General features: G+C 48.4%; 1 protein-coding gene across 3 annotated transcripts in view; it reads left to right on the top strand.

The window, feature by feature from the left end:
• Nucleotides 1-17,713, top strand: part of LOC124231973 (coiled-coil domain-containing protein 93) — a 57,926-nt gene that overhangs the window by 29,531 nt on the left and 10,682 nt on the right. For all 3 annotated transcript variants that reach the window (XM_046648966.1, XM_046648967.1, XM_046648965.1), the window contains 8 exons: nt 693-774; nt 1,760-1,831; nt 3,191-3,244; nt 4,764-4,826; nt 7,122-7,230; nt 10,522-10,604; nt 12,688-12,725; nt 14,136-14,220. In XM_046648966.1, the coding sequence (XP_046504922.1) occupies nt 693-774; nt 1,760-1,831; nt 3,191-3,244; nt 4,764-4,826; nt 7,122-7,230; nt 10,522-10,604; nt 12,688-12,725; nt 14,136-14,220 (586 nt within the window). The remainder of the gene's footprint in view (nt 1-692; nt 775-1,759; nt 1,832-3,190; nt 3,245-4,763; nt 4,827-7,121; nt 7,231-10,521; nt 10,605-12,687; nt 12,726-14,135; nt 14,221-17,713) is intronic.

Here is a 17,713-nt window from a genome sequence, read left to right as displayed (position 1 = left end):
TCTTTTTTTGGCCAAGAAACAGCTGCTGGGTTTTTTTAAATTTTAAATTAATTGTTTTTAGTCACTTTAAATATAAGAAGCATTTCTCTTTGGCATCTTTTTTTAGCACCACACTGGGTGGTAAATCTCCAAAGTGTCACTCATTTGAATGAAACTGTGAAATCGTAAAAAGCTTCAGGCACAGATTGAGCAGTTTTGGGTTTGATGGACATTTTTAGCAAAGTATTACCGACAGATTACTTGGCTCTGTAATTAGAAACCCTTCTTTCATGATATGGAGCAAAGTATTATTAGAGACTTGACATTTTTATTTTCAAATTAGTGCTTTTGATGATGTTAGGCAACTTGTTTCCTTTTCAGAATGGAAATTAAAAATGGTCTGTGATACTGTCTGTGTTCTGGTATCTTTAGATGTATCCAGTGCTCTTGAAACTTGATGTTTCTGCAGTTGACATTTCAATTCTGAATTCTGTAATGTTCATCTGGATATGGCCTGATGGACTCCAGCATATAAACAAATAATAATGTCAGTTAAATGGTAGTCATCATTTGTGGAGAACCCATTAGACACTCTTGGGAGAGACAAAGGAAATTAAAAAGGAGTCTCTTTTTAGCTGGGGTCTTGGTTTGTGCTGTGATTCATAAAATCGTAATGACTTGCTGCGTGTCATTTTTTGGCCTTTTCTCTTCAGTATCCTGCAGAACTTGAGAGCACTTGTAGCCATGAATGAAAACCTGAAAAGTCAGGAACAGGAATTTAAAGCACATTGTCGAGTAAGTGTTGCTTGGTGTCAACAGACATTAAACCAAGAGTGTTGTAAAATCTCTTTCTTTACCTCCCCTTGTCCTGTTGTGGCCTCCTGTCCAGGTGCAGTTGAAAAAGTAGGTTAATCAAGCAGCTATGTGTCAGACAAGTAGAGTACTATGGTAGGTACCTCCGAGGATGCCAGAAGTGAGTTAGATTAGTGACTGTGTGTGCCAAAACCCAAAACTGAGAGTACAGTCTAACAAACAATGTTTTCCAATTTACGAATGTATTTAAAAGAAGAGTCTTATAAAGTGTGAAAGGAATAACATCTTACAAAAGCAGAGATGTCCTGATGAAAACCTGGGATGTCTGTATGTCATGTGTATAGGCCTTAGTTCCTGCCCTCTGGGAACTCGTGGTCTAGTAGTGGGGATGCTGCACGCACAGGTGGTGGCAGTGGGAGGCAGGAAGTGAGGCCCGGAGAGTTGTGTGTGAGCTCCAGGGGAGGAGAGGCCACTGTGGCACAGGAGCCATTTGGAAGCTGGATCTTAAGGTAGGTGAGGATGGCAGGTGGAAGAGGGCCTTGGTGAGCTCCAGGGCGGAGGGTCCCGGGGGCCTGTGGAGAAGAGGAAGCAAACGAGGCCGATTGGAGCTAGACTCTAAGCCACTCATTCCTTTCGTGTCCCGGTGATTACTGTGGGCCTCACCTGCCCTTTAGAGAGAAAGGCTCCTTCAGACTGAGCTACAGCTCCCTATATTCTCCTGAAAAAAAATTTTCCCAGGCTGAATTCTGTCCTAGCATAGAAACACAAAATAGGAAATTTAGCTGGGGTCTTGGTTTGTGCTGTGATTCATAAAATCATAATGACTTGCTGCGTGTCATATTTTGGCCTTTTCTCTTCAGTATCTAGCAGATACTGAACTCTGAGAAGACTCTGGGTCAAGTATTTCAATAATTGCATCTGATTATTAGCTCATCCAAGTTCTGTGAATGTTCATTCACTTTTAAAGGAGGAGATGACACGGCTGCAACAGGAAATTGAGACCCTGAAGGCTGAGAGAGCGCCAGGCGGAGATGAAAAGGTAAAGCCTCTGCAGGTCCTCCAGACTGCGAGGCGCTGTTAGGGCTTTACGGTGAAGAGATTCCTACAGGACTCGCCAGCAGAGAGGCTGACGCTCGGAAGGACTGGCCAGTTTCCTTAGCCTGCTCCTCTGGACACACATTCCTCAGCTGTTCTCATCACAGGATTTTCTTAGATTTCCTCCTTCTCCTTTCTCTTCCTTGTGGTTGGTGAAAGACAGCAGCTGGTGTAGACGGCAGCAGCCCCAGAGGGGAAATACCCAGTTACATGTCTGGCTTCTCCCTCCGTTTAGGCAAGGGCTGTTTCCAGGAAGCTTCTGAGCTCTGTGTCCCACTCCACGTGTCCTTCTCTAAATTTTGTGACAGTTTACTGGTTTCCCCTCCACTCCTGCCTAGGGACTTGCCCACACCTAACAGGCGGCAGTAACACGAAGCAGGAGAGCAGGGCTGGGTTACTTAAAGCCCCCGCAGTGCAGGGGCATCTGGGCCTAAGGAGCACATGGGACCTGCGGGCTCTCTGAACAAAGGACTTGATCCTCCAAGGAGCTAGTGTGGATTTCCATGAAGCATGAACTTAAAACATCAGGGTAGCCAAAAAGTTTGTTTCTCTCACCAAATAAGATTCTAGGGACTGCTCTTTCTGTTTTCCCTTCTCACGCTTCATTCAAAGCTTTTTTCCTGAGGACCCTTGTGCTTAGGATGTGCCAGCAGGACAGGGCCTCAGAACGCATCAACGACACCCTCTCCCTTGTAGAAACGGGGAACTTGAGGCTCAGGGAGGGGAAAGACTTGTCCAAGCCAGCCAGCGTGAGTCCACGTGCCCTCAGCTTGGGGACTTGCCCCTTGGCTGTGCCGGACACTGCCATGCTCAGTGGAGAGAGAGGCCTTGGAGGTGCCTCCTCATGGCGTGACAGGCCACACAGTTCCTCACACCTTGAGGACTGGCACGGGGGAGGAGCAGAATCTTGCCGTGCAGTGGGGTCCTGTGACCATCATCACACAGCCCGCCTTTCCAGTTGTTTCTAAGACTTTGAAGCTTTGAGGCTCAAATTCCCGGCTCAGTCAGCCTCTGAGTGTGCACAGATCACACACTTCCAGGATCACATTTCCCTTCTCAGCAGTTCTGTCTTGTTAGAGGAATCGTTACTCACATTCAGAGAGGGTTACACTGTAGCCCGTTAGTGTGTAACTAACAGACATTTAAGAACAATTTAAAATCTGGGGCTCGTATACAGGCTGTTCCTTGTCCAGACACGGTCAGCGGACTCTTCCCCACTCCCACCCCTTCCTACATCTAGACGTCAGCTTCTATCCCAGTCCCCTTTCTCAGAAAAAGTGTTTGTGACTTTTCATCATTTCAGACCCTCTCCAGGGGAGAGCCGCACGGTGCCCTGACCCCTGTGATGACTCATAATGTAAGTACCTGCCCGTTCTCAGGACTGCCACTGTCCTCTGTGGGGAGTGGTGGCCAGCTTTGCACTCTCCTGTGATGGTTTTCTTATGCCTACTTTAATATCTCTACAACTCCCTACTCAGCTGCAGGCTCTTAGGGCATTGCTCCATTTTACACCCCTGGCCCCTTAGATGGGGGCAGGGTCTCCCCAGGGATGGCCCCAAAAGTCACCATTCCACTGGGTTTTTTCCCAGCACCTGTGTGCGCATCTGTCTTCATCTGGCATCTCACTGAGAAGGGGTGAGCCCCGCACTGGCCACACGTGCTGGTCACAACCTGTAGGCTCTGAGAGGCGGGGGTGGTGCAGAGGTAGAGACTCCTGTCTCTATGGTATCACGTTCCAGGGGCAGCACACTGGAAAGGGCCCGAGAGTAAGTGTTTTCAGCTTATGGGCCAACTCGGCTGTGGTCGTCACAGTCAGTACATACTTAGAAGGACCTGGCTGTGTTCCAGTGAAACTGTATTTACAGAAATAGGCAGAGAGGCAAATTTGGCCCAAGGACTATGGGGTTTAGCTCATGGGCCACAGTTTGCTGACCCCTGTTCTGGGTTCAACCAGTGCTCCCAGCACTCCAGCACTCCAACAACCTCCAGGAGAAAAAAGTAGAAAAGGAAGATGGAGAGGAAAAGAGAAACAGGAAAGCCTTTAGATGTTTGCCTCCTTTAGGGTTCCTCTTCCCTTCGTGCCCTCACACGCTCCTAGAGAGTGAGCTCCAGGACTCCTACAGTGAAGTCTGTTGGGGTTTGCCTGCACTGAGCCCTGTGGAGGAGACTGTGTTTTGTGTGTGTGTATGTGTGTGTGTGTGTGTTGGGAGAGGGGCAGCTCTGACCCTTATTGTAGGTTGCTCTAACACAACAAGCCATCCAGCCATATCTCTTGCCTCACGGGATTCAGTAAGGTGCTAGTTTCTCTCTTTTAATTCAGTGCTATCCAAAAGAATTTTGTGCAGTGGTGGAAATGTTCTGTATCTGGACCGTCCAATACAGTGACCACTCCCTACATGTGGCTACTGAGCACTTGAAATATGGCTGGTGCAACTGAGAAACTGATTTTTTTAAATTTTAGTTAATATAAATTTAAATAGCCACGTGTGGCTAGTGGCTATCATATTGGACAGTGCAGCTCTAAATAGAAACGTGAAAAGCAAACCAGCATCGTCTCCAAACACAGAGGCATAAGGCAACTCATCCTTTCATAATTGGCTCCTCAGTTATTAGGGGAGGACAGTGGGGAGGGGGTTTGGGGATACTTCACTCAAGAATGCTGGGTTCAGCCTGGATCCCAGAAGAAGGAAGAGTTATGAAAGGGTGTTGAGGGTCTCCCATGACAGAACCCAGACCCTAGACTCAGCCAGTTGAGAAAAGATATTTGAGGCCTCAGGACGGGGGGGATATGACAAAAAACATTCAGCTTCAAAAGACTTCATCAAAGAATGAAAGTTTCCTATTCCCAGGTAATTGTGTCCTTTTCCAATTTTTAGGAAGACCTAGACAGACGGTATAATATGGAGAAAGAGAAACTTTACAAGATCCGTTTACTACAGGTGAGTAAAAACAAGAGCTGAAAAAGTACATCGATACATCTGACAAGGTATGAATGTCCTGTAGCAGAACTGGGAAGTCTCCGTTTCTAAGAGCTGGAGAGGCTGCACTGAGGCCGCTGTTGGCCGGTCTTCTCTCTGGAGTGCCGCGCAGCGGTTTAAGGGGGTGATGACACCTCACACTGAAATGTTACTTTCACGAGCATCTCGTTTGATTTGATGCTCACCCCAGTAGGTATTAGCCTCATTTTCTATATGAAGAAATTAATTCAAATCCTTTAAATACTTGTCCACAGTCAAGCAATGGTAAGTGCCAGAGGCAGAATTCAAGTTCTAATGTTCTTACCTAGTACTTTTCCTCTAAGATTAAGTGCCCATTTTAGCTGTCTTAGTTGGAAACCTTAGGGGATTGTGAGAAGCCCAGCAAATATAGAGGACGTAGGTCTTAAAGTTGGCTCTAAAGCTAAATTTACAGGAAGTCAGAATTACATTGGAAAATCCCTCACGTTGCCTGGATCTGGCTCGTGGAAGCTCACAAGCTGGGAGTGACTTTGTGTTGCACTTTGTCCTGGGTCTTCTTTCTGTTCTCCAGGAAGGGAAGGCCCGGTTCTCGTGGGAATGGCCAAAGGGCTGTGGGGGCAAGGAGACCCTGTTTCTCCTGTCTCTGGCTTTTGCTTGCTTTGCTGAGCTGTTTGGTTAAATTCAGATGAGTCAAATTTGTCTTTGACACAAGGACACCGTCCTAATCTTTAAAGAGACACAGAATTAAATAAAATCAGGACAGTATAGCTGCAACTTGGAAGCTCTTTGACTGTGTGCTTACGGTGTAGTCAGTGCTGCATTAGGTCCCAGGAATAGTAAGTGAGATGGCTCATCTTCTGGGAGCTGCTGGCTATTTGAGAACCAAGATACATCCATATACATCAAAACAAACTGCATAGGGCCACTTCAGACTGGCTGGAGGGAAGCTGCTGTCAAACCACAGGCCTGCGGAGGCCCTGAGCCAGGGTAGGGTCAGCAGGGGTGGACGGAAATGAACTGGCAGGGGAGAGATTGAGAAGCTGTATCTGATGGAACTTAGCATCATTTGGGTGAGAGAAAAAGAGGAGTCAAGGAGGGTGCTGGAATTTCTGTGTCATTCATTGAGAAAAAGCGTAGAGGAGAAACAATAGGGCTCACAGGGTGGGAGTATGACTAGGAGTGTTAATGAGATCTGCTTGGGGCTTTTTAAAGTTGGGGTACTTGACCAGGTGAAGATGTCCAAGAAGTGCTTGGGTATTGGGTCTGATGTCAGAATAGTCTGGATGGAGATTTGGGTGTCCGCACTGTGGAGGTGATAACTGAGGCTGTGAAAATGTAGGTTGAGAAGAGGCTCTGGGACTAGCCCCTGTGTAAGGACAGGCAGAGAAAAGGAGGAATCCACCAGTGAGGGTGAGACCCAGCGGGCAGCTGGAGGCATGGAGAAAACAGGAGCTCAAGGTCTCCTGGAACTGAGCAGAGGGCTCAGTGGAGTGAATGGTAAATGTTGCTGAAAGTCAGGAAAGCTAGAAGCTGAGAATTACCTGTTAGATGTCTCCCAGAGCAGGTAGGTCTGTGCTGACCTTGGCAAGAGCAGTGGCAGTGGGTTCAGGATAACGGGGTTGGGGGGTAGAGGCGCTGAGGGCATATGGCTCAGGGAGTTGCGCTGTTAAAGAGAGGAAAAGAGGCTGGTAGCTGAAAGGTGGTCAGGGTTTAAGGAAGGGCTTTTATAAGGAGTGAGGGACTTGAATATATTGAAATGCTGATGAGAAGGATAGACCCCAGTTCATGGTAGGAAGAAAATGCTGCATGGGTATTTTAGGAGTAAATTGTAGGAGCTTTTCAACAGGCTAAGGAATTTGGAATTGATAAGGAGGCAGTGGGTGGCATGAGTTCCTTGCCATATGGAAGCATTCCTTTTGTTGCCCATTCCCCACCTGGTGTTAGTGGAATCAGCTGCTCAAGAGTCCTTTGGGGTCTGGTGGGCCAGCTGGGGGCTCTGTCCACAAAGCCCTTCCCATTCAGAATCTTCTTTCCCGATTCATTAATGTGATGCCTTCTGTGGTTCCAGTTCACAGCCAGCCCTTCTCCATGTATTGCAAAGTGGAGAGTCAGTCAGAATCTGAGATGGGGTCTCAGGCCAACAGCAGAGTTTTGTGCCTGCATTCCAGGATGTGTGGTTCTGCTCAGGTGGGGAAGGGGGGCAGTACTTTGGCTCCCCAGAAAACATGTAAGGCCTTGTACCAAATGGTGTTGTCTCCCCCTTCCTTTTGCATTTAGGCTCGAAGAAATCGAGAAATAGCAATTTTGCATCGCAAGATTGATGAAGTGCCCAGCCGAGCGGAGCTAATACAGTATCAGAAGAGATTTATTGAACTCTACCGCCAGAGTAGGTGCATCGACCGCAAACCAGCTCTCAAGGCTGGTCCTCAGAGGGACACGAAGCGAGGGGCCCTGTCCCACCTTAGCGTGGTGGAGAATGCATTGTCACTCAGTCCACAAAAGCTACCACCAGAAAGGCTCCATTTCGTCGTCAGGCCACTCGTTCCACATAGCCCACTGGCAGGTGACCCATAGTCCGGGAAGTCGCGCCGTGGGGCCCTCACAGCCCTCCCAGTGGACAGACTGTGCACACTCATTGAGCCCTTGGAGTAATGTTCTGAACCAGCCCTCATCCTGGCCAGCCATTTGGCTTCACTGAGCTCCCCATCCACTTTCCAACTTCACATGGAATATGGTGACCCTAGCATCTCTAGATCAGGCCTCACTTGCCATTCTCCTCCACAGACCTCCTTTCTGATGTGGCCCTTGCCTTCAACAGCATCACGTTTACTCAGTAATCTGGGACTGAGTCTTCCTCAGCCTGAATCATTGACCACTTCTTGTCATGCTCAGAGTGCCCTCAAAGCTGTCATGGCCTTTCTGTTCTCACTGCTTCTGCCATATCTGCTCTTGCTTCCATCAGGGCTCGGCTAAATGACCGTGAGCTGGTCTGCAGCCCCTTCTCTTGAGTCCTTCATCCACCCATCTGACTGTGTTACTTCTCTCTGCTGACACATCTTCAGGACTGAAAAAGGCCTCTTTCCTTATTATGCCCAGGGTCCTCCCTGGTCTTGGGTGGCTTGCCTAGAGGCCCCCTTTCCTGCTGTAAACCCACACTCTGGCCTCACCCATCCACACACTGCTGCTGAGCACACCATGCACTTTGACATCTGAGGCCTTGACTCCCCGTCTTGCCTGTGCTTAGCACCCCTTTGTCAGACAAATTCCTTCAAGACCCAGCTCAGGTATCCTCTGTGAGCAGGTCCTGGACCATCACCCCGTCCTCTGGACCCCCACTCTTGCCTGTCCCCTGGATACCTCAGACTCAACAGGTACAAAGCTGAATTCAGCCCCCCCACCCCATTTCTCCTCTGGGTCACTGGATCACTGTCTGGCCACACGGGACCCCCCTTAGTCTTCTCTGGCTCATGCTGCTCTGCCAGTTCTGTTTCTGAGTAAGAGTCAAGTCCGTTTCTTCTGGACTACTGCTGCAGCCTCCTCTCACCACTGCCAGAGACTCACCCCTTCTGTGTACTCTTGCCCGAGAGACGGTCCTCAAACAAACGATCACTTTACACTGTTGCTTTGAAAGCTTTAATATTTAATAGTTCCTCATAACTTGGTGGATAATCTTCAGAATCCTAAGTACACTGATCAGAGTCCTGCCTCGTCTGGGCCTGCTGCCCCGGCTGCCTCCCTCTGTAGTCCCTCATGAGGGCATCTGGATCCCAGCCTGTGAGCTGGTCCCAAGTCCACGGTGCCGGTGCCCTGCAGTTCCTACATGGCAAAGGCCAACTCTTCTTCCAAAGGCTCTCAGACTTTGCCTTGAAATCTTGACCTCTCAAGCATCCTTCCAGGTTCAAGCTAGAGCACTGTCCTTTCTGGAGTCCAGAATCGTGCCTCCTTCGCATGTCTTTCCCTGCCATCCTGAGGTTTCATACAGTCCTCATATTTGGTTCAAATGAGCAGGGACAGCTATCAAAAATGGCAGTTTCTCAGCAGAAAATAGTTTCTGCCTTAAGTTAAGTCTTTCCCTTTACTTTCCTACCCCTGCCCACGTTAAAACTTTTAAAATAATAAATGATAGTACCTTGCATCTATATATTTCACGGAGTAAATTTCACACATTAGAGTCATTTTGCTGGGACATTTTTACACCGGACGTTTTCAAGCAGTTGCACCAAAATATCTATCTTTTTCTTTCTTTTTTGTTTTTTAATCATCAAATATCTGTAAACTCCACCTAGTCCTTGAGCTTGATAGGCTAAGGGTGACAGACACATTCCTGGGCCATAAAGCTACAAGTTGACTGGTTTATTTATGGCATTGATTTCCAACTTTGGCTACACATTATAATCACCTAGGTCCCACCTCCAGAAAATCTCATTTAATTGGTCATAAGACTTTAAAAACTCCCTAGGTGATTCTGTTTTACAACCAGGATTGAGTACCACTGACCAAAGCTCTTAGCAATAATACTACTTTATATTGAGTAGTTAGTGAAGTGATTTCCATACAAATTAGACATTTTGATGTTGAGAATGTTTTTAACTATTGCATCAAAATATTTATATCAGATTATTAACTTCTGTTACCAAATATGTACGGCAAATATCCCCAACTCCCGCTTGTCTTTGAGCTGCACAGCTCCAGAGGAACCTACGTTCAGGGAGCAAGAGCCACTGGGAAACCAGACCCCACTGTATTCTTGACCAGAGCCTGGTAACCGTTAGGCACTGGCATCTGCAGCTATGGCTAAACTGGAGTGCTCAGTTTGGGCTCCAAGCCTGAGAGTGGACCCAGGTCTTGGGGTTTTATCTCCCTCTGGGCAGCTGTATATTATGGGACCTCAGAGCAGTGAGGAAGTCACGTAGGCTCAGAACCACATGGGGGCTGCCCATCCGCCCAGCTACAAAGCAGAGGGATGCGTTTGGATAGGAGCCCATCACCCCAGGGACGGCGTTCCCTCGTAAATGTGGCACACAAACAGTGCTAGAATTTGGCTCTTTGCTCATAAGTCATTCTTCTGTAGGGAAGAGTGAGGAAGGGGAGGGGGGACAGAGACGCAAAGTAATTTTATAGGTAAAGATGTTGGGAACCTGGTAATAAGACCCCATTCCTCACGTGCTCACAGGTGGGAAGAGAATTCACATTATTAGGCACATCTTCTGCCCTTGGGTAGGCATGTCATTTTGTCCAGTAGATATTTTGGAGGGGCTGCCATATAGGCCTGTGCTAAGCACGGGGATTGCAAAATTGAGCAGGCTGGGGCTCCTGCTCTGAGGGACATGGGAAGGGAGGAAGCCACACAACAGGAAGAGCGGCATGGCAGCTTACTCCCCACTGCCACCTTCCACCCAGGACACCTCGCCTGAAGGACGCTGAGAAACCGCCTGCCCCACACACCAACAGGGAAGTTCCTCCAGCCCCTCGTGGCTGGGCCAGTCATGACGGCCACGTACCCTCAGCCTGTGCCAGCTCTGCCCCAGCTTGTGCCCGGTGGGGCTTCCACCGAGACAGCCGAGTGAGCGCTGCCCTGATAGGACAGAGTCCTGCCCTGTGTCTCATGGAGGAGAGGGTGTTTAGGGTCATGTTGATACATTTCCTTATTCATGTGCCAATTTCCTTGTATTTACAGTTTCGGCAGTGCACAAAGAAACCAAGCAGTTCTTCACTTTATATAATACCCTGGATGATAAAAAGGTCTATTTGGAAAAAGAGGTAAGAGCCTTTATAGAAAGAAAATAATCCGATGTGCGGCTGCCAGTGCTGTTGACCCCGGGAAGCTCAGATGAGCTTGGTGTCTGGGACGCGTTCCATTTAAGTGGAAGGAGTGCCCGCTGTGTGCCCGCTGCTGGGATACAGAGTCAGAGCACAGGGTGCCCGGGAGCTCACACTACACGGGCTGAAGGGAGACTGGCGGACAGCGGTTTGATGCTGCGAGGGAGAAATGCCGCCATGAAAAGAAACAGTGGAGGCTGGAGTGCTGCCTGTGGAGGGGGCCCTGGAGTTGGGGAAACTTTACTTTGAGTTTTAAAGAAAGGGAGAAACCAGCTAGATGAAATGGGATTGTGGGCCGTTAGAGTTTACGTGGGGAAAATAGCTGTTTTATCCTCTGTCAGTGGCAGACAGAGGCATGAATTAAAAAGACCGTAAAATTCAAAGCAGGGCTGAAAGGGGTTCTTGTGGGCACTGACAGCCCCTCCATATTGCTCTGACTCAGTCAGCTTAAGTCCATTCATGATTCAGGGCTCCCTCAGGTTGGACCACAAATGATGGGGCAGGGTGTGCAGTTGATTTCAAGAAAAGAATAGTCCTGTGTTTACGGTGGTGGCACCGTGCAGCGGAGCGAGCATGAGCTTTGGAGTCAGACGGACTTGGGTTTTAGTCTGGCCCTATTTTCCTCACCTGTGAAAGGGAGATAACATCTGCCTCACATGGTTATGATGGAGGTAAAGGAGAAAATGACTCTGATGTTTCTTGCACGTGGGGGTTCTCAGTACGTATTAGTCCCTGCCTACCCCTTCACCTGGGGTTGACGGAGATTGTTTTCCTTTGATCTTCGCCCTGCAACCTGCACTGTTTACCACTTTAGTAAGAGCAATAATACAGATGTAGCTTTCCCTGAACCCAAATGGAAGCATCTGTACTTCCTTTCACCTTTATTGCCTCTTGTCAGTCAAACCAGATGAATCTCTCTCCTCCCAGACGGCACTCCTTGAAAGGAGGGGTTGAGTTTTGTTTTTCTCTGTATCCAGGGCCTTAACACATTGATGGGCACATAGCAGGCATTTGATAAATGTTTGAACAGGTGAGGTGAGTGCATTTGGTGGAATTTACGTCCAGCCTGTGGGACGGCTCTGCTACACACCCTGTCCTTGGGGTTTTCCTACATGGCACAGGGAAGACTTGCCACCCCTAACTTAGGGGGCCATGCCCTTCTGAGAAAGCTTTGAACCCCGTTGACCAGGCGTCCTCAACAGTGCTTGAAGTTGTTGCCTCCTTTTAAAAACTCGGAGTGTGCAGACGGCCGAGGGCTTTTTCATTCTAAGCCGTATTAACACAGTTAGAACTTTGCATTTTATTCCAAATCCATGTATGTAATACTTTAGCTTTCAGACATCCCTGTGGAGCCAAAGACAAGAATATCCTCTCCATGTTACAGACTGTGAACCTGAGGCCCACGTGTAGTAAAGGCTTGGTCCTGAGCTCACAAGTTGAGTTAGTGACACAGCCAGAAAGAGGACCTAGGTTTCTAGACTGCAGTCTCAGAGCCTTGCCCTGGACTCTGCCACTGCAGCAGATAGAGGGTCCTACTTTGTGGGCTATGGCAGTTTCCATGGGAATGGGGACCTTGAATCATGCCTTCCCATGGAGGCTCTCAAATCCACCCAGCAGCTGGCCACATTGGCAAAAAGATCTGTGGGAAAGAACAGGATGGGCACAGTGTTCTCGCTCTCCACCCCAGCTGACCCTCCACTAAGCTGATAGCCTGGAAATAAAGTGCAGTGTTTGGCAAGATGGAAAGGGCTGTCATGGCAGCAGCCCAGAGCCCTAATTTTAGCGTCTTCCCACCTGGGTCTTAGGTCCCTTCAAGGAGCCCTCTTCCTACATTCCCTGGGCAATACTGTGGGGCTAAGAACCCGTTGTTCTATTTTCTCATGTTACTTTCGTCTATACAAACAAGGTATGTTCCTTTCAGAAGCAGGCTCCAGAGACAAGACAACCTTCCAGTGGTGGAGGTGGCACAAGGACCTTTCAGCCTTTTGCTTATCGTTTTTTGTTTTTTTTCTTTATTCCTCAGATTAGCCTGCTGAACTCAATTCACGAGAACTTCTCACAGTAAGTGCTGTTGGTCCTGCTCCCTGTCACTACCTCGGTGCCCTGTACTTGGTATTCAGCTCACTGTCACATTGCGGTGGTGTGGCTGAGTAATACAGGGCTCGGCATGGGGTTCTCACACTTCCACCCCTCCTGCAGCATGCAGACATGTCTTGCTTTACATGGTCGTGAATTCTTGCAAAAACACAATGATATTAGAGTGAATTTTGAAAACACCAAGGGAATATCTTAGGGAAAAAAGTTAACTTTCAAATAACTTGCCTCTACCTAACTAGCGTGATCTCTTCCTGTATTCCTTTTGTCTTGCTGAGATCAGATTAACAGCATTTGTTCTTAAGCGCTAGAGATGCTTTAATATTTAGATGATGAAATTATATAATTCTTAAAATCTTGTGGTAGATTTTGTTTTTAAGTTAATAGGCATCCTCCAAACTACTTTATTCAGATATGAATTTTTTCTCCCAAAGTTGGATGGCAAGGCCCAGCTGTCCCCAAATCATCGCAACCCTCCAGCTTGCGGTTGGCCGACCTGCCATCCGGGCAGCCCCACGGCGTGCTCTCTGTGTTGCAGGCTTCCTTTCCTTCCACCACAGGGTCTTTGCTGTCCCCTGGCAGGTGACCAGCAACTAAGATCTTGATGGATTACAAACTCTAGATTTTAAGCTTCATTTCTAATTAAAAGCAAACAAAAATCCCAGAGCCCCCGAGAAGATTCAATTAGTGACTTACAACCTGTGACATTTCTAAAAATGGCGGCTTCATCTTTATTTCCTGATAATTGAGAGAGGCTGCAGTTTGAGTGTTACTATGGTGAGTTCTGCCCGTCAGCCCATCCTTTGGAAGAACTCTCACTCTTTGTATCCGTGTGCTCCGATCCTTCTGGCGTCATTCCCCCTGCAGAACGGGAGGTGAAGGGAAGGGTTTTAGGACATCAGGGAATCCACTTGTTTAACTGCTGCTTCTCGAAACAGGACTAGGTTTTCCCAGCCTGCTTTTAGGAAAATCTGAGAATAAGCCTTCCAATCTTAAGGAGTGCCTTCAAATCCTCAGATTTTTAGAAACTAAATGGAATTCATTTCTTAAGCAGTACCTGCCGTCTTTCACAGTGAAAGATACTTTTGTTAGTTTTAGTCACATTTTATTTTACTGTAAGAAAATACAGATTAGTTAAGAAAATTGTAGGGAGAATGAAAAAAAAAAAAGATTCACATTCATTTACAAAACCAGGCTAATTTGCATGCCTTCCTCAGTTTGGGATCCCTAACTGCCTGGGATCCCAGGGTCCATGGTGCCTTGCAAAGGCCTTGCTGCCACTTGGGGCATGACCTGGGTATGGGGCTCACTCCTTAGTGCCACCCCCTTTCTGAGAATCCTCTGTGCTGGTCTTACCTTTGCTGGTCTTTCTTTCAGAGCCATGGCCTCCCCTGCTGCCCGGGACCAGTTTTTGCGTCAGATGGAACAGATCGTAGAAGGAATTAAGCAAAGTAGAATGAAGGTCAGACGGCTTCTTTTCTCTCCTGCAGCCTGGGTTTTGTGGTGGTGATGGAGAAGGCCCTGCAAAAAGCAGGCCTCTTCTGGTTGTTCTGGGAACGTACTCTCAGTCCTGAAGACACATCCTCAGTGTCTGCAAAGGGGCCCCGCCATGCCTCTGAGCCTGCAGTGGGCAGGGCTAGCTCCAGGCGCTGCCCGCCCTGGGGGTTCAAAGGCTGCTCTTAGCAATAACCCCCATGGATCGAACACCTGTGTGCCAAGCATGGCGCTAATCCTCCTCAAAGCCCTGTTCAGTGGGGAGTGGTACTCACGTTTCACAGGTGAGGAAACCCACTTCACCAGCAGGCTTCCTCTCTTGCCCAGAATCCCTTCCTCGCTGGATCTTTGGTTCCTGATATTCTGCCATTAGAGATTCATTTGTTAGATCTTGAGAGCCTTTTAGTTTTCAGGAACCCCCTATAAAAAATGCAAATAATTGCTGAACCAAATTCTGCTAAAGTGAGAGGATATTGAACCTAAGAAGTCAGAAGAGAAAAGAGGAACTGACCAGGGGTGTGGGAGTTCCAGAGAAGCTTTCAAGAGAACCATTCAGTCTGGGGCAGCATGGGATTTTCTTTGCTTTGCGGCTCTGCACATGGGCCGTCTGGTCTGCAGTAAAGTAGACTTGCTGACTGTCTGGAAGCCAGACACACAGCGCAGTTTCCTGCTACCAAAGCCAGTGAACCTTGTCTAATTCCTCCAGATGTCTGTTGCTGTGGGTCCTGTTTAAAAAACATATTACACCAGATTGGTCCTCAGGTATGGCAGTAAAACCTCCTGGTCTTAGGGCATCTTCTCTCACTATCTGGGAGCAAAGTGGTCCAGGGAATGATGTCAAATGTAACATGTGGAAGGAAGGATTGCCTGTGGGACCTGTCATCATAGTACCTGCTCACAAAGACACACATTCAAGCTGCCTGTGATCTCCTCTGACAAGAGATGAACTAAGGGCAGACTCTCTCCACCTCCCTTTCCCTGTAGAAAATATTGATCTCCCCATTAATGACTTCAATAAAATGATGCCAAGGGAGCCAAAAAAATGCATCACTGGTGACAAGATTATTCAGCGACAAAATGAGAGCAACCTGAGGCAGCGCTTGTCATGTGCACGTACACTTACCCGAGACAGGACAGGCTCTCTTGCAGAGCGAGTAAGTCCCTTCTCCGTGACCTGGGGCATGAGGCAGGTGGAGGCCAGAGAACTGGGCTGACCGCAAGCCTGTAGCAGCCCTTTCCACCCCTGCGTGCTCCTCCCCGGGGAGCTGCTCTTCCTCCCAGTGAAGAACCACAGGAATTTATTGGGGTTTTTTCATTTGGCTTCCCCTTCCTGTTTACTGGGAGATGACTCCTGGGGGGAAAAATAGGCCTGAGCCTTCATTCTCTCTGTTCTCTCCCAGGCTTCCTGCTGGCAGCACCTCAGTGCTGGCAGTGAAGGAGGCTGCCGCTGTGGCCGCCTCACCTGCCAGGTGGTGGGGCCCTAGAAGGATGGTCAGGACCCGGGGCGCAGAGGGCTGTCTTTCTTGTGTCTGTGTTGCTAGTGGCTAACAGAGCTCCTGGCCCATGCTGGGCACTCGAACTGTTTGTTGAACAAGTGAATTCGTTCAGTTGACTCCAAATCAGTTCCTAGAGGGTTCCAGGCAGGGTCTGAATATTGGCTGGCACCCTGAGTGGAGCAAGTCTGTCTGCTTTGCAGAGCAGCTCTCATTGGTGTGGATGTCTTTCGTTCGTTTGAAAAAAACCATAGCCTTCCCTGTCTCGGTGGCCTGATGGGTCCTGCTCAGAGCAGATGTGGCTGGGGAGTCTGTGTCCCCCCAGAGCAGAGATTTCTCCAGAACCGGCAGATTCAGGGTGTACACACAATAGACCAGCAGTGGCTACGAGTAGTAGAATAGGTGCCCGTGGTCTGTGGAAGGCTTCCTGAGTAAAGAGGGATTCACACACTAGTAGGCATTTTGACCTCACCCAGAGGAGGTAAAGTCTCTGGGTCTTTGGAGTACTGAGAGCGAGTGCTCGGTCAAAGAATCTGGAGTTCCTGACCTCGAGTGCGAAGGGGTGATCCAGTAAGCAAGGAGTAGGAGCAGTGTGAGTGGGTGAGGGGATGCTGAGAACAGTGTGAAAATGGAACTCAGACCTGAGAGTCTGCTCCTGACTCTGAGGGTGAGAGGTCTCTTACCACTTGTTACCACATGCTTTCTAGGATGGTAAATGTCCAGATGAAACACTGTCTTTATTGAGTAGCTATTGTGAACCAAATGATGTATCATTCACTTAACACGTAATGTCGTATACTCTTCACAATGAAACCTGTGATACAGGTGATATTATCCTTATTTTACAGCTAAGGGACCTGTTCTTCAGAAAGGTTAGCTAACCTGTCCAAGGATACAGTGAGTAGCAGAGCTAGGATTTGACACCACGCCTTTGTGGCCTCAACTTTATGCCCTTTCCAGGTTCCCACCCTACCTCCCAAAGTAGGTCCTGGATACATTTGAATTAAAGTGCATTTTTTTGCTTATATCACTAGGATATAGTCAGTCAAGGCCAGATTTTCTGCTAGAGTACAGAGCAGACAGGAAAGTCCTGGAATCGACCTGCCTGCTCTGCTAAATATGAGATAGGGACCTAGCTTCGAGGGTCCCCCAGCACAGCAGAGAAAGTATCTGACAGCTTTGGGAAGGGAGGTCCAAGAAGGAAGAGCAGTGGGCGTTGTGGCAGGAACCATGAGCGGTGATAGAGAGGCATTCGGGCAGCATCTGGAAGTCGGCCACGAGGGAGCAGGGCTAACTGATGAACCAGGGCTCTGAGTGTAGGAGAGCCCTGGCTGGAGTCCCCAGAGGGGACTGCCCCCTTCTGGAAGACCTGGACACAAGGCAGGTTTCCAAACTCCAGACCCAGGCATGGGTATGCAGCAGGTGGCCATCTGTAGAGCTGCGGAAAGAGGAGAGCACAGAGTCTCAGAACGAGTTATCAGTGGACTTAGGAGCTGGGCACACGGTCAGGATTGGACCAGGGAAATAAAGTACAAGCCACTGCCACCTCTGCCCAAATGTCACCTCCTCAGAAAGCCCTCCCTGGCCAGCCTGTCTGAAGAGGCCATGCACCCACCCTCCTCTCCGTCCCTTAACCTTGTTCATTTTCTTCACAGTACTGATCACTGCTTGGAATTTGCTTGTGGAGTTCTCTGTGTGGTACTTGGTTAGTGTCAGTTCTCTAGAACGTGTGCTCCGTGAGAGCAGTGACATCACCTTATCACCACTGCATTTAGTGCTCAAGATGTCCACTCACTCAATATTTGTTGAATGACTAAGCTTTTAGGGACCTTAGGAAAATCTCTTTAATCAAAGACTGGCCTTTATTTATGGGATCAAAATCCTGGAAATAACCTAAATCGTCCACCAATAGAAAGATGAGTAAGTAAGCTGTGATGGTTAGGAATAGCGTATGGTTTTTTGAGTTAT

This window comes from Equus quagga, unplaced genomic scaffold (genome assembly GCF_021613505.1).
Source record: "Equus quagga isolate Etosha38 unplaced genomic scaffold, UCLA_HA_Equagga_1.0 HiC_scaffold_142_RagTag, whole genome shotgun sequence".
NCBI classification, from domain to species: Eukaryota; Metazoa; Chordata; class Mammalia; order Perissodactyla; family Equidae; genus Equus; species Equus quagga.
Note: the sequence above shows the minus strand (reverse complement) of the source record. Positions and strands in the feature narration are given on the sequence as shown.